Consider the following 16,824-nt stretch of genomic DNA (forward strand, 5'->3'; position numbering starts at 1 on the left):
CAATGTCAAAACGAGGTTATGTTTTTCAAAATGTTTAAAAAATGAATAAAAAATGAAAGCTGAAATGTCTTTAGTCAATAAGTATTCAACCCCCTTTGTTGTGTCAAGCCTAAATACACTCTTTGTTCAATAATAATGTTTAACATTTTTGAAGGACGACCTCATCTCTGTACCCCACACTTACCATTATCTGTAAGGTTCCTCAGTCAAGCAGTGAATTTCAAACACAGATTCAACCACACAGGCCAGGGAGGTTTTCCGATGCCTCGCAGAGATGGGCACCTATTGGTGGATGGGAAGAATATATTTTTATTTTTTTTACAGTCATTGAATATCCCTTTGAGCAAGGTGAAGTTATTAATTGCACTTTGGATGGTGTATCAATACACCCAGTCACTTCAACGATACAGGCGTCCTTCCTAACTCAGTTGCCGGAGAGGAAGGAAACTGCTCAGGGATTTCACCATGACTTTAAAAAAAACAGTTACAGATGAACAACATTGTAGTTATAGTTACTCCACAGGGTGAAAAGAAGGAAGCCAGAATACAAACATTCTAAAACATGCATCGTGTTTTCAACAAGGCACTTACTGTAAGTTATACTGCAAAGTATGTGGCAAAGCAATTAACTTTATGTCCTGAATACAAAGTGTTATTTTATTTTTATTATTATTTTTTATTTATTGAATTTTTTCACCTTTATTTAACTAGGTTAGCCAGTTGAGAACAAGTTCTCATTTGCAACTGCGACCCTGACCAAGATAAAGCATAGCAATTCGACACATACAACAACACAGAGTTACACATGGAATAAACAAAACATACAGTCAATAATACAGTAGAACAAAAGAAAACACAAAGTCTATGTGACCAGTGGGTGCTGATATGGTGACCAGTGAGCTGAGATAAGGCGGGGCTTAACCTAGCAGAGACTTGTAGATAACCTGTAGATAACCTGTAGCCAGTGGGTTTGTCGACGAGTATGAAGCGAGTGCCAACCAACGAGAGCATACAGGTCGCAATGGTGGGTAGTGTATGGGGCTTTGGTGACAAAATGGATGGCACTGTGATAGACTGCATCCAGTTTGTTGAGTAGAGTGTTGGAGGCTATTTTATAGATGACATCACCGAAGTCAAGGATCGGTAGGATGGTCAGTTTTACGAGGGTATGTTTGGCAGCATGAGTGAAGGATGCTTTGTTGCGATATAGGAAGCCGGTTCTAGATTTAATTTTGGATTGGAGATGTTTAATGTGAGTCTGGAAGGAGAGTTTACAGTCTAACCAGACACCTAGGTATTTGTAGTTGTCCACGAATTCTAAGTCAGAACCGTCCAGAGATGTGTTGCTGGACGGGCGGGCAGGGATCAGTTGAATAGCATGCATTTAGTTTTCCCTACGTTTAAGAGCAGTTGGAGGCCACGGAAGGAGAGTTGTATGGCATTGAAGCTCATCTGGAGGTTAGTTAACACAGTGTCCAAAGACACTTACCCATGTTTGGGGGAAAACAAATACAACACATTACAGAGTACCACTCTCCATATCTTCGAGCATACATCATGTTATGGGTATGCTTGTAATAGTTAAGGACTTGGTAGTTTTCAGGATAAAAAAGAAACGGAATGGAGCTAAGCACAGACAAAATCCTAGAGGAAAACCTGGTTCAGTCTGCTTCCACCAGACACTGGGAGATTAATTCACCTTTCAGCAGGACAATAACCTAAAACACAAGGCCAAATATACACTGGAGTTGGTTACCAAGGAAGACCGTGAATGTTCCTCAGTTGCCGAGTTACAGTTTTGACTTAAATTATTTGAAAATCCATGACAAGACCTGAAAATAGAAATGATCAACAACCCATTTGACAGAATTTAAATCATTTTGAAAAGAGTAATTGGCAAATAATCTAGGTGTGGAAAGCTCTTAGAGACTTACCCAGAAAGTCTCACAGCTCTTAGAGACTTACCCAGGAAATAGTTACAGCTCTTAGAGACAAAAAGACTTACATCTCTTAAAGACAGAAAGACTTACATCTCTTAGAGACAGAAATACTTACAGCTCTTAGACAGAAATACTTACAGCTCTTAGACAAAAATACTTACAGCTCTTAAACAGAAATACTTACATCTCTTAGAGACAGAAATACTTACAGCTCTTAGAGACAGAAATACTTACAGCTCTTAGACAGAAATACTTACAGCTCTTAGACAGAAATACTTACAGCTCTTAGACAGAAATACTTACAGCTCTTAGAGACTTACCCAGAAATACTCACATCTCTTAGAGACTTACCCAGAAATACTCACATCTCGTAGAGACGTACCCAGAAATATTTACAGCTCTTAGAGACAGAAATACTTACAGCTCATAGAGACAGAAATACTTACAGCTCATAGAGACAGAAATACTCACAGCTCTTAGAGACAGAAAGACTCACAGCTCTTAGAGACTTACCCAGAAAAACGTACAGCTCTTAGAGACAGAAATACTTACAGCTCTTAGAGACAGAAATACTTACAGCTCTTAGAGACAGAAATACTCACAGCTCTTGGAGACTTACCCAGAAAAACTGGGCCAGGTGGACTGGGGACAGCAAGGAGTCATCATGTCAGGTAGTCCTGAGGCATGGTCCTAGGGCTCAGGTCCTCTGAGAGAGAGAAAGAAAGAGAGAAAGAGAGAATTAGAGAGAGCACACTTAAATTCACACAGGACACCGAATAGGACAGGAGAAGTACTCCAGATATAACAAACTGACCCGAGCCCCCGACACATAAACTACTGCAGCATAAATACTGGAGGCTGAGACAGGAGGGGTCAGGAGACACTGTGGCCCCATCCGAGGACACCCCCGGACAGGGCCAAACAGGAAGGATATAACCCCACCCACTTTGCCTAAGCACAGCCCCCACACCACTAGAGGGATATCTTCAACCACCAACTTACCATCCTGAGTACATATATATATATATATATATATATGACTGGTGATGCTGTCTCTGTCTCTGTCTCTCTCTCTCTGTCTCTCTCTCTCTCTGCCCCCCACTCTCTCTTTCTCTCTCCCTCTCTCTTCCCCCTCTCTCTCTCTACCCACTCCCTCTCTCTACCCACTCCCTCTCTCTTTCCCCTGCCTCTCTCTTCCCCTCCCTCTCTGTTCCCCCTCTCTCTCTCTGCCCCCCTCTCTCTCTCTACCCCCCCCCCCCCCCTCTAGGTTTTATCTGGGCTGAGATTAAGGAGATGTGGGATGGAGGTTTTACAGAGTATATACATGACTGGTGGAACCTGATGGATTTTGCTATGAACTCCCTCTACCTGGCTACTATATCACTGAAGATAGTGGCTTACGTTAAGGTAAGACACACACGCACGCACGCACGCACGCACACACACACACACACACACACACACACACACACACACACACACACACACACACACACTATACGCACCAGTGGATCCTGTTGAGGACGGCTGTAATGAAATGGCATCAAACACATTAAATATGAAAACCTTGTGGTTGATGCCGTTCACTCCGTTTCAGACATTATTATGAGCCGTCGTCCCCTCAGCAACCTCTACACACACCGGTGCGTGCGTGTGTGTGCGTGTGTGTGTGTCTACACACACCGGCAAGGCGTTACCTTCTCATCGACAGGGCTGTAGTGGAGCAGGTTGAGATCTTCAAGTTCCTTGGTGTTCACATCACCAACAAACTATCTTCGGTCCAAACACACCAAGACAAAGCCTATTCCCCCTCAGGAGACGGGGAATAGATTTGACGTGGGTCCTCAGATCCTCAAAAGGGTTGGAACCGCCTCTAAACTGCTTCTATCCCCAAGACATATGACTCCTGAACAGCTAATAAAATGGCTACCCAGACTATTTGCATTGCAACTCTCTCTAATTATCTATGCATAGTCACTTTAATAACTCTACCTACATGTACATATTACCTCAATTACCTCGACTAACCGCACATTGGCTCTGTACCGGTACCTCCTGTATATAACCTTCACATTGACTTGGTACCGGTACCCCCTGTATATAACCTTCACATTGACTCTGTACCAGTACACCCTGTATATAGCCTCCAAATTGACTCTGTACAGGGGGTACCAGTACACCCTGTATATAGCCTCCACATTGGCTCTGTACTGGTACCCCCTGTATATAGACTCCACATTGACTGTGTACCGTAATACCCTGTATATAGCCTCCACATTGACTCTGTACCGTAATACCCTGTATATAGCCTCCACATTGACTCTGTACCGTAATACCCTGTATATAGCCTCCACATTGACTCTGTACTGTAATAGCCTGTATATAGCCTCCACATTGACTCTGTACCGTAATACCCTGTATATAGCCTCCACATTGACTCTGTACCGGTACCCCCTGTATATAGCCTCCACATTGACTCTGTACCGTAACACCCTGTATTTAGCCTCCACATTGACTCTGTACCGTAATACCCTGTATATAGCCTCCACATTGACTCTGTACTGTAATAGCCTGTATATAGCCTCCACATTGACTCTGTACCGTAATACCCTGTATATAGCCTCCACATTGACTTGGTACCGGTACCCCCTGTATATAGCCTCCACATTGACTCTGTACCGGTACCCCCTGTATATAGCCTCCACATTGACTCTGTACCGTAATACCCTGTATATAGCCTCCACATTGACTCTGTACCGTAATACCCTGTATATAGCCTCCACATTGACTCTGTACCGTAATACCCTGTATATAGCCTCCACATTGACTCTGTACTGGTACCCCCTGTATATAGCCTCCATATTGACTCTGTACTGGTACCCCCTGTATATAGACTCCACATTGACTCTGTACCGTAATACCCTGTATATAGCCTCCACATTGACTCTGTACCGTAATACCCTGTATATAGCCTCCACATTGACTCTGTACCGTAATACCCTGTATATAGCCTCCACATTGACTCTGTACCGTAACACCCTGTATTTAGCCTCCACATTGACTCTGTACCGTAATACCCTGTATATAGCCTCCACATTGACTCTGTACTGTAATACCCTGTATATAGCCTCCACATTGACTCTGTACCGTAATACCCTGTATATAGCCTCCACATTGACTCTGTACCAGTTCCCCCTGTATATAGCCTCCACATTGACTCTGTACCGTAACACCCTGTATATAGCCTCCACATTGACTCTGTACCGTAATACCCTGTATATAGCCTCCACATTGACTCTGTACTGTAATACCCTGTATATAGCCTCCACATTGACTGTACCGTAATACCCTGTATATAGCCTCCACATTGACTCTGTACCGGTACCCCCTGTATATAGCCTCCACATTGACTCTGTACCGTAATACCCTGTATATAGCCTCCACATTGACTCTGTACCAGTACCCCCTGTATATAGCCTCCACATTTGACTCTGTACCGTAATACCCTGTACATAGCCTCCACATTTGACTCTGTACCGTAATACCCTGTATATAGCCTCCACATTTGACTCTGTACCGTAATACCCTGTATATAGTCTCGCCACTGTTATTTACAGCTGCTCTTTAATTATTTGTTACTTTTATATTCTATTTCTCACTTAACACTTATTTTTCTTAAAACTTCGTAAATCGTTGTTGGGTTGAGGGTAAGTAAAGCATTTCACTGTGAGGTCTGCTGTAAACTACAGTGCCTTGCGAAGGTATTCGGCCCCCTTGAACTTTGCGACCTTTTGCCACATTTCAGGCTTCCAACATAAAGATATAAAACTGTATTTTTTTGTCAATACCGTTTAAACTTATTTCTTAGAGGTTTTTAAAAAAAACATTTGAATATTTGTAGCTACTTTCAATTTTTTTTTTTAAATACCTGCAGTCAATTTGTGCAATACATTAGGAGCTAAAGCAGATTGTGTTCTTCAGTTCACATTATATTACATTATGTTGCTTACCGGTAGTCCGCAGTCACGTGATGTTTGTTTACAAAGCCATGATGAGTGACCGCAGAACTTGTGAGTCACTGTTGTGGAGCTCCAGGTGATTTAGCTACAGTATGGAGTTCACAACTATATGTTTTGACAGCTACATAATAATAATAATAATCTTAAAACTAGTACATTGTCTAAAATGTGCTAAATGCTCTGTAGTTGTGCATTTGGTTTGCTAATTTAATAGGTATTTATCTAGCTAAGTGGTTGGCTTCTTGCATAATCAGGCTTCTCAACAGAGGATCAAGAGCCTTGCTGTCTAATATGTGTTTTGTGTATGTAGCAAACTGTGAGTAGCAAACTGTGAGTAGCATTTTTGAGTTTATTGTATAACTTTATGAGCTGGGATGTCTGTCCTGCAAATAGTTTGTCAGAGCCGATATAAAATGTTCGCAATGCGCTCGTTAGCAATTAGCTAGTATTCACTTTGGGTTTTTACATGGACTTGTTAGCATTGCTAACCTTCGGATTACAGAGGCTCAGTGAAAATAGTTCCCCTTGTGTTCAGTGCCCGTGTTACCGAATTTCCCAGGATCCCAGGATGCTCAAGCCTAATATTTATCAACATAATTTGAACATCATGGAACATTAAGTTGAACATTGAGTTGAACATTCTGGAACATTGCGATGAACATTCTGAAACATTGTGATGAACATTCTAGAACATTGTGATGAACATTCTAGAACATTCAGCAACATTCTGGAACATTTTGATGAATATTCAGGGTTGGCAGACGTCAAGTTGGGATTCTTTCAAAAGCTGAAAGTGGATAGTTGTGATTGCTTGCATAATGTGTGTGTGTGTGAGAGAGAGAGAGAGTAGCAGCAGATGGATTTCTGTGATACTGGCCAAGAAGCTGCATTTAGAATCATGGGATCCATGACAGTTTTGAACTTTGACATGTTCTAAATCCATCTACATCTCTCTCTCCCTTTCTACCTTTCTCTCACTCTCTCTCTACCTTCCTCTCTCTCTCTCTACCTTCCTCTCTCTCTCTCTACCTTCCTCTCTCTTTACCTCTCGCCCTTTCTACCTTCCTCTCTCTCTACCTCTCTACCTTTCTCTCTCCCTTTCTACCTTCCTCTCTCTCTCCCTTTCTACATTCCTCTCTCTCTCCCTTTCTACCTTCCTCTCACTCTCTCTCTCTACCTTCCTCTCTATCTCTCTACCTTTCTCTCTCTCTCTCTACCTTCCTCACTCTCTCCCTTTCTACCTTCCTCACTCTCTCCCTTTCTACCTTCCTCTCACTACATCTCTCTACCTTCCTCTCACTCAATCTCTCTACCTTCCTCTCACTCTATCTCTCTACCTTCCTCTCACTCTATCTCTCTACCGTCCTCTCTCTATCTCTCTACCTTCCTCTCACTCTATCTCTCTACCTTCCTCTCACTCTATCTCTCTACCTTCCTCTCACTCTATCTCTCCACCTTCCTCTCACTCTCTCTTTACCTTCCTCTCACTCTATCGCTCTACCTTCCTCTCTCTCTCTACCTTCCTCTATCTCTCTCTCTCTACCTTCCTCTCACTCTATCTCTCTACCTTCCTCTCACTCTATCTCTCTACCTCACTCTCACTCTCTCTCTACCTTCCTCTCTATCTCTCTACCTTCCTCTCTCTCTCCACCTTCCTCTCTCTCTCTCTACCTTCCTCTCTATCTCTCTACCTCCCTCTCACTCTCTCTCTCTGTCGTCCTCTCTCTCTATCTCTCTACCTCACTCTCAATCTCTCTATACCTTCCTCTCTATCTCTCTACCTTACTCTCTATCTCTATACCTTCCTCTCTCTCTCTCTCTACCTTCCTCTCTCTCTCTCTCTCTACCTTTCTCTCTCTCTCTCTACCTTCCTCTCTCTCGCTCTACCTTCCTCTCTCTCGCTCTACCTTCCTCTCTCTCTCTCTCTACCTTCCTCTCACTCTCTCTCTCTATCTTCCTCTCTCTCTCTCTACCTTCCTCTCTCTCTCTCTACCTTCCTCTCTCTCTCTCTCTCTCTCTACCTTCCTCTCTCTCTCTCTCTACCTTCCTCTCTCTCTCTACCTTCCTCTCTCTCTCTACCTTCCTCTCACTCTCTCTCTACCTTCCTCTCTCTATCTCTCTACCTTCTTCTCTCTCTCTCTCTCTACCTTCCTCTCTATCTCTCTACCTTCCTCTCACTCTCTCTCTACCTTCCTCTCTTTCTCTCTACCTTCCTCTCACTCTATCTCTCTTACCTTCCTCTCACTCTCTCTCTACCTTCCTCTCGCTCTCTATCTCTCTCTCTGCATACCCCCGCCCTCTCTCTCTCTTTACATACCCCACTCTCTATCCCCCCCGTCTCTCTCTCCGTAGTACAACTCCTCCCGTCCTAGAGAAGAGTGGGAGATGTGGCACCCTACCCTGATAGCAGAAGCATTGTTTGCTATAGCTAATATCTTCAGTTCTCTACGACTCATCTCCCTGTTCACAGCCAACTCCCACCTGGGACCTCTACAGATCTCACTGGGAAGGATGCTGCTGGACATACTGAAGTTCCTCTTCATCTACTGTCTGGTGAGACACACACACACACACACACACACACACACACACACACACACACACACACACACACACACACCTCAAACTATCAACTAAATTGTTATGAGGGCCAATAGACATCAAATGACTAGACATAACAGGAACAGGGTGTAGCATTTGGAACAGGGTGGGGGTGTAGCATTTGGAACAAGGTGTAGCATTAGGAACAGGATGTAGCATTTGGAACAGGGTGTAGCATTTGGAACAGGGTGTAGCATTTGGAACAGGGTGGGGGTGTAGCATTTGGAACAGGGTGTAGGGTGTAGCATTTGGAACAGGGTGTAGCATTTGGAACAGGGTGTAGCATTTGGAACAGGGTGTAGCATTTGGAACCTGGTGGGGGTGTAGCATTTGGAACAGGGTGTAGCATTAGGAACAGGGTGTAGCATTTGGAACCTGGTGCAGCATTTGGAACAGGGTGGGGGTGTAGCATTAGGAACAGGGTGTAGCATTTGGAACAGGGTGTAGCATTTGGAACCTGGTGGGGGTGTAGCATTTGGAACAGGGTGTAGCATTAGGAACAGGGTGTAGCATTTGGAACCTGGTGCAGCATTTGGAACAGGATGTAGGGTGTAGCATTTGGAACAGGGTGTAGCATTAGGAACAGTGTGTAGCATTTGGAACAGGGTGTAGGGTGTAGCATTTGGAACAGGGTGTAGCATTAGGAACAGGGTGTAGCATTTGGAACAGGGTGTAGCATTAGGAACAGGGTGTAGCATTTGGAACCTGGTGTAGCATTTGGAACAGGGTGTAGCATTTGGAACCTGGTGTAGCATTTGGAACAGGGTGTAGCATTAGGAACAGGGTGTAGCATTTGGAACCTGGTGTAGCATTTGGAACAGGGTGTAGCATTAGGAACAGGGTGTAGCATTTGGAACAGGGTGTAGCATTTGGAACAGGGTGTAGCATTTGGAACAGGGTGTAGCATTTGGAACCTGGTGTAGCATTTGGAACAGGGTGTAGCATTAGGAACAGGGTGTAGCATTTGGAACAGGGTGTAGCATTTGGAACAGGGTGTAGCATTTGGAACAGGGTGTAGCATTAGGAACAAGGTGAAAGAAAGAACTAAACTCATTTATAATATTTGTATCTGCTAGGTCCTGCTAGCGAACGTCTAATCGCTGTATCTGCTAGGTCCTGCTAGCTAACATCTAATCGCTGTATCTGCTAGGTCCTGCTAGCTAACATCTAATCGCTGTATCTGCTAGGTCCTGCTAGCGAACGTCTAATCGCTGTATCTGCTAGGTCCTGCTAGCTAACATCTAATCGCTGTATCTGCTAGGTCCTGCTAGCGAACGTCTAATCGCTGTATCTGCTAGGTCCTGCTAGCTAATATCTAATCGCTGTATCTGCTAGGTCCTGCTAGCTAACATCTAATCGCTGTATCTGCTAGGTCCTGCTAGCTAAAGTCTAATCGTTGTATCTGCTAGGTCCTGCTAGCTAACGTCTAATCGTTGTATCTGCTAGGTACTGCTGGCGTTCGCCAACGGTCTGAATCAGCTGTACTTCTACTACGAGACCAACGCCTCAGATGAACCCAACAACTGCAAGGGCATTCGCTGTGAGAAACAGAATAACGCTTTCTCAACGTAAGAGACACACACACACCCACACACACACACACACACACACACACACACACACACACACACACACACACACACACACACACACACACACACACACACACACACACACCCACACACACACACACACACAGATATACACACACACACACACACACGCACGCGCACACACGCGCGTCCCAATAACCTTTCCTTTCTCCCAAAGTGTGCACTTGTTCTCTTCCCTTCATGGATTTAAAAAGTCCCTCTAGCTTTGTGGGGAGTAGTGAATGAGTGAACACTTCAGGAAGAAGGAGAGATTGTTAGGATGCACCAACAGGCTGTGCTCCAGTGGTCTTGCTGAGAGGGGCAGTGTCCCAGCCAAGTCAACAGAGTTGGTGTTTGTTCTCGGTGATGATGTTATTGATTGTAATCTGTCAATAGGTATAGAGACACACTTGATGGCACACATTATGCAAATTAACACTTATCAGACACATCTGTTATGAATATTAATGAGCAAGGACACACACACAAACAGACACACACACACACACACACACACTCTCCCCCCTCTCTCGCTTTCCCTCTCTCTCCTTCTCACCCTCTCTCTCTCTCTCTCTCTCTCTCTCTCTCTGTCTCTCTGTCTCTCTCTTTCTCCCCCCCCTCTCTCTCTCTCGCTCTCCCTCTCTCTCTTTCTCTCTCTCTCTTTCTCTCTGTTTCTCTCTCTATCTCTCTCTCTCCCTAACTTTTACTCTCTGCCTCTCTCTCTCTCTGTCTCTCTCTCGCTCTGTGTCATTCTCTCTCTCTCTCTCTCTCTCTCTCTGTCTTTTTGTCTCTCTCTCGCTCTGTGTCATTCTCTTTCTCTCTCTCTCTCTCTCTCTCTCTCTCTCTATTTCTCTCTCTGTCTCTCTCTCTCTTTCTCTGTCTCTCTATCTCTCTCTCGCTCTGTGTCATTCTCTCTATCTCTCTCTCTCTCGCTCTGTGTCATTCTCTCTATCTCTCTCTCTCTCGCTCTGTGTCATTCTCTCTCTCTCTCTCCCCCTCTCTCTCTCTATCTCTCCCTCTCTTCTATCTCTCTCTCTCTCTCTTTCTCTTACACACACTCCTCTCCTCTCAGATGATTCAAGATGGCACACACTCAGCTAGAGAGTGATTTGACAGATCTGCAATAACAGTTTATAACTTGGTTTATTGGAGAGAGAGATTGACCTGGCCTTAATTGATGAAGAGTGGGAGGAGAGGAGGAGATGACAGAGGAGGAGGGAGGAGAGGAGAGGAGGAGCAGAGAGGGTGAAAGTGAAGGGAGAAAAGAGAAAAGAGGACAGAGGAGAATTACACATCTATTTGACCACAGCAAAAGTCCAAACGTATTTGGCCTAGGTAAAACTCTAAACCTGTTTGATATAGGTAAAACTCTAAACCTGTTTGATATAGGTAAAACTCTAAACCTGTTTGATATAGGTAAAACTCTAAACCTGTTTGATATAGGTAAAACTCTAAACTTGTTTGATATAGGTAAAACTCTAAACCTGTTTGATATAGGTAAAACTCTAAACCTGTTTGATATAGGTAAAACTCTAAACCTGTTTGATATAGGTACAACTCTAAACCTGTTTGATATAGGTAAAACTCTAAACCTGTTTGATATAGGTACAACTCTAAACCTGTTTGATATAGGTAAAACTCTAAACCTGTTTGATATAGGTAAAACTCTAAACCTGTTTGATATAGGTAAAACTCTAAACCTGTTTGATATAGGTAAAACTCTAAACCTGTTTGATATAGGCAAAACTCTAAACCTGTTTGATATAGGTAAAACTCTAAACCTGTTTGATATAGGTAAAACTCTAAACCTGTTTGATATAGGCAAAACTCTAAACCTGTTTGATATAGGTAAAACTCTAAACCTGTTTGATATAGGTAAAACTCTAAACCTGTTTGATATAGGCAAAACTCTAAACCTGTTTGATATAGGTAAAACTCTAAACCTGTTTGATATAGGTGAAACTCTAAACCTGTTTGATATAGGTAAAACTCTAAACCTGTTTGATATAGGTAAAACTCTAAACCTGTTTGATATAGGTAAAACTCTAAACCTGTTTGATATAGGTAAAACTCTAAACCTGTTTGATATAGGTAAAACTCTAAACCTGTTTGATATAGGTAAAACTCTAAACCTGTTTGATATAGGTAAAACTCTAAACTTGGTTGACCACAGTAAAAGTCCCAAATCTATTTGCAGGGCTGGATTAAGAAATCATAGGCCTCTAGGCTTTGTTTTTGTTTTTAGGTGAACAAATCGTTTCACTAAAATGCAATTCGTTATGTTCAGTAGCGGTGCCTGGGTAAATGACTCTGAGGGGAAAAGCACAGACTAGCTGTGATAATAACATTCAACCCTGCGACCCATTGGAAATGCGAATGCATTCATAGACTATGGCTCTGTGATATAAGGCCACGAAAGAGAAACCGGCACACTGCTCTTGCTAATTTTTGTAAACACAGACTGTCACCATGACAACAGTCAGCAGGTTATTTGGGGAAAACACATGTTATTTCCTTCCTATTTATGCCTTATTTTAATATAAAATATTAAATACAATTAATTATATTTACACTGAGTGTTCAAAACATTAAGAACACCTGCTGTTTCCATGACATAGACTGACCAGGTGAAAGCTATGATCCCTTATTGATGTCACTTGATAAATCCACTTCAATCAGCGTAGATCATGGATGCAGGTCCTGGCCAACCTTACGAAGGTCCTGGCCCCCCTTACGAAGGTCCTGGCCCCCCTTACGAAGGTCCTGGTCCCCCTTACGAAGGTCCTGGCCCCCCTTACGAAGGCCCTGGCCCCCCTTACGAAGGTCCTGGCCCCCCTTACGAAGGTCCTGGTCCCCCTTACGAAGGCCCTGGCCCCCCTTACGAAGGTCCTAGCCCCCCTTACGAAGGTCCTGGTCCCCCTTACGAAGGTCCTGGTCCCCCTTACGAAGGCCCTGGCCCCCCTTACGAAGGTCCTGGCCCCCCTTACGAAGGTCCTGGTCCCCCTTACGAAGGTCCTGGCCCCCCTTACGAAGGCCCTGGCCCCCCTTACGAAGGTCCTGGCCCCCCTTACGAAGGCCCTGGCCCCCCTTACGAAGGCCCTGGCCCCCCTTACGAAGGCCCTGGTCCCCCTTATGAAGGCCCTGGCCCCCCCCTTACGAAGGTCCTGGCCCCCCTTACGAAGGCCCTGGTCCCCCTTACGAATGCCCTGGCCCCCCTTACGAAGGCCCTGGCCCCCCTTACGAAGGCCCTGGCCCCCCTAACGAAGGCCCTGGCCCCCCTTACGAAGGCCCTGGCCCCCCTAACGAAGGCCCTGGCCCCCCTAACGAAGGTCCTGGTCCCCCTTACGAAGGCACTGGTCCCCGTTACGAAGGCAATGGCCCCCCTTACGAAGGCCCTGGCCCCCCTTACGAAGGCCCTGGCCCCCCTTACGAAGGCCCAGGCCCCCCTTACGAAGGCCCTGGCCCCCCTTACTAAGGCAATGGCCCCCCTTACGAAGGCAATGGCCCCCCTTACGAAGGCCCTGGTCCCCCTTACGAAGGCCCTGGCCCCCTTTACGAAGGCCCTGGCCCCCCTTACGAAGGCCCTGGTCCCCCTTACGAAGGCAATGGCCCCATTTACGAAGGCCCTGGCCCCCCTTACGAAGGCCCTGGCCCCCCTTACGAAGGCCCTGGCCCCCCTTACGAAGGCCCTGGCCCCCCTAACGAAGGCCCTGGCCCCCCTTACGAAGGCCCTGGCCCCCCTAACGAAGGCCCTGGCCCCCCTAACGAAGGTCCTGGTCCCCCTTACAAAGGTCCTGGTCCCCCTTACGAAGGCCCTGGCCCCCTTAACGAAGGCCCTGGCCCCCCTAGTGAAGGCCCTGGACCCCTTACGAAGGCCCTGGTCCCCCTTACGAAGGCAATGGCCCCCCTTACGAAGGCCCTGGCCCCCCTTACGAAGGCCCTGGCCCCCCTTACAAAGGCCCAGGCCCCCCTTACGAAGGCCCTGGCCCCCCTTACGAAGGCCCTGGTCCCCCTTACGAATGCCCTGGCCCCCCTTACGAAGGCCCTGGCCCCCCTTACTAAGGCAATGGCCCCCCTTACGAAGGCAATGGCCCCCCTTACGAAGGCCCTGGCCCCCCTTACAAAGGCCCAGGCCCCCCTTACGAAGGCCCTGGCCCCCCTTACGAAGGCCCTGGTCCCCCTTACGAATGCCCTGGCCCCCCTTACGAAGGCCCTGGCCCCCCTTACTAAGGCAATGGCCCCCCTTACGAAGGCAATGGCCCCCCTTACGAATGCCCTGGCCCCCCTTACGAAGGCCCTGGCCCCCCTTACGAAGGCCCTGGCCCCCCTTACGAAGGCCCTGGTCCCCCTTATGAAGGCCCTGGCCCCCCCCTTACGAAGGTCCTGGCCCCCCTTACGAAGGCCCTGGTCCCCCTTACGAATGCCCTGGCCCCCCTTACGAAGGCCCTGGCCCCCCTTACGAAGGCCCTGGCCCCCCTAACGAAGGCCCTGGCCCCCCTTACGAAGGCCCTGGCCCCCCTAACGAAGGCCCTGGCCCCCCTAACGAAGGTCCTGGTCCCCCTTACGAAGGCACTGGTCCCCGTTACGAAGGCAATGGCCCCCCTTACGAAGGCCCTGGCCCCCCTTACGAAGGCCCTGGCCCCCCTTACGAAGGCCCAGGCCCCCCTTACGAAGGCCCTGGCCCCCCTTACTAAGGCAATGGCCCCCCTTACGAAGGCAATGGCCCCCCTTACGAAGGCCCTGGTCCCCCTTACGAAGGCCCTGGCCCCCTTTACGAAGGCCCTGGCCCCCCTTACGAAGGCCCTGGTCCCCCTTACGAAGGCAATGGCCCCATTTACGAAGGCCCTGGCCCCCCTTACGAAGGCCCTGGCCCCCCTTACGAAGGCCCTGGCCCCCCTTACGAAGGCCCTGGCCCCCCTAACGAAGGCCCTGGCCCCCCTTACGAAGGCCCTGGCCCCCCTAACGAAGGCCCTGGCCCCCCTAACGAAGGTCCTGGTCCCCCTTACAAAGGTCCTGGTCCCCCTTACGAAGGCCCTGGCCCCCTTAACGAAGGCCCTGGCCCCCCTAGTGAAGGCCCTGGACCCCTTACGAAGGCCCTGGTCCCCCTTACGAAGGCAATGGCCCCCCTTACGAAGGCCCTGGCCCCCCTTACGAAGGCCCTGGCCCCCCTTACAAAGGCCCAGGCCCCCCTTACGAAGGCCCTGGTCCCCCTTACGAATGCCCTGGCCCCCCTTACGAAGGCCCTGGCCCCCCTTACTAAGGCAATGGCCCCCCTTACGAAGGCAATGGCCCCCCTTACGAAGGCCCTGGTCCCCCTTACGAAGGCCCTGGTCCCCCTTACGAAGGCCCTGGTCCCCCTTACGAAGGCCCTGGAATCAGTCCTCCTCACCCCAAAAAATAAATAAATATTAATAAAACTAGCAAACTCAGTTGTAAGTCAGTAAAATACCAAATTGTACAAGTTAAACATGTGGTTGTGCATCATCAGTTTTTCTCTCGTTATGTCAGTCACTCAATTAGCCCATGTCACCTACCATTTTGTTGATTGCTAAATTAGTTTAGCGGCCTGTCTAAACGTGTCGTCATGGTAAAATGACCGGCTGGTGGGGGCACCCATTGATTTTTGTTAGTCAGTGTCACTCAGATGTCACATTAAAACTTCAACCATTCTCCTCGGGCTCTGTGGAAAAATTTGTAGAATTGCAGCAAACTTGCTTTAACTTCTTATGGCTGCAGGGGCAGTATTGAGTAGCTTGGATGAAAGGTGCACAGAGGTGCCCATATTCAATGGCCTGCTCCTCAGTCATAGTTGCTAATATTTGCATAGTATTATTAGTATTGGATAGAAAACACTCTGAAGTTTCTAAAACTGTTTGAATTATGTCTGTGAGTATAACAGAACTCATATAGCAGGCAAAAACCTGAGAAATTCCACTTCCTGGTTTTTTTTCTGGAGGTGGCAGATTTTCAACCAAGGTCTCATTGAAATTACAGCGAGATATGGATGAGTTTTCACTTCCTACGCCTTCCACTCAGATGTCACATTAAAACTTCAAACATTCTCCTCGGGCTCTGTGGCAACATGTGTAGAATTGCAGCAAACTTGCTTTTAAAACTGCATAATTTTCTCTCCTCCCTGTGGCAAAATGTGTAGAATTGCATAAAATGAAATTAAAAAAGTATAAAATAAATTAAACACCTCCCCTGTCAAGAGGAAAATTGGTGGATGTGGGCAGATGAGGGAGAAACTCTTATGATGAGGTCAGGTATTTTGTAGATGAAGGGGAGAGGACAGGGTTAAAGGAAGATTTTTTAGAACTTGAGACAGAGACATTGTGTGTGTGTGCCATTCAGAGGGTGATATGGCAAGACAGTAGTGCCTTTAAACAGGGTACGGTAGTAGGTGCCAAGGCGCACCAGTCTGAGTGTGTCAAGAACTGCAACCCCCCGATGAGGCTGATCTGACACCTTGTAGAGTCCACGCCCCGAAGGATTGAGGCTGATCTGACACCTTGTAGAGTCCCCGCCCCGATGAGGCTGTTCTGACACCTTGTAGAGTCCACGCCCCGAAGGAATGAGGCTGTTCTGACACCTTGTAGAGTCTACCCCCCGATGAGGCTGATCTGACACCTTGTAGAGTCCACCCCCCGATGAGGCTGATCTGACACCTTG

General features: G+C 46.9%; 1 protein-coding gene across 1 annotated transcript in view; it reads left to right on the forward strand.

Annotated features, from left to right (window-relative positions):
- LOC110516497 (short transient receptor potential channel 5) overlaps positions 1-16,824 on the forward strand; it is an 85,854-nt gene that overhangs the window by 56,869 nt on the left and 12,161 nt on the right. The window contains exons 10-12 of the mRNA XM_036989235.2: positions 3,208-3,347; positions 8,312-8,512; positions 10,007-10,128. Coding sequence (XP_036845130.2) covers positions 3,208-3,347; positions 8,312-8,512; positions 10,007-10,128 — 463 coding nt within the window. The remainder of the gene's footprint in view (positions 1-3,207; positions 3,348-8,311; positions 8,513-10,006; positions 10,129-16,824) is intronic.

The sequence above is a fragment of the Oncorhynchus mykiss genome, chromosome 9, assembly GCF_057628025.1.
Source record: "Oncorhynchus mykiss isolate SJ-2025 chromosome 9, ASM5762802v1, whole genome shotgun sequence".
In the NCBI taxonomy this organism is placed as follows: domain Eukaryota; kingdom Metazoa; phylum Chordata; class Actinopteri; order Salmoniformes; family Salmonidae; genus Oncorhynchus; species Oncorhynchus mykiss.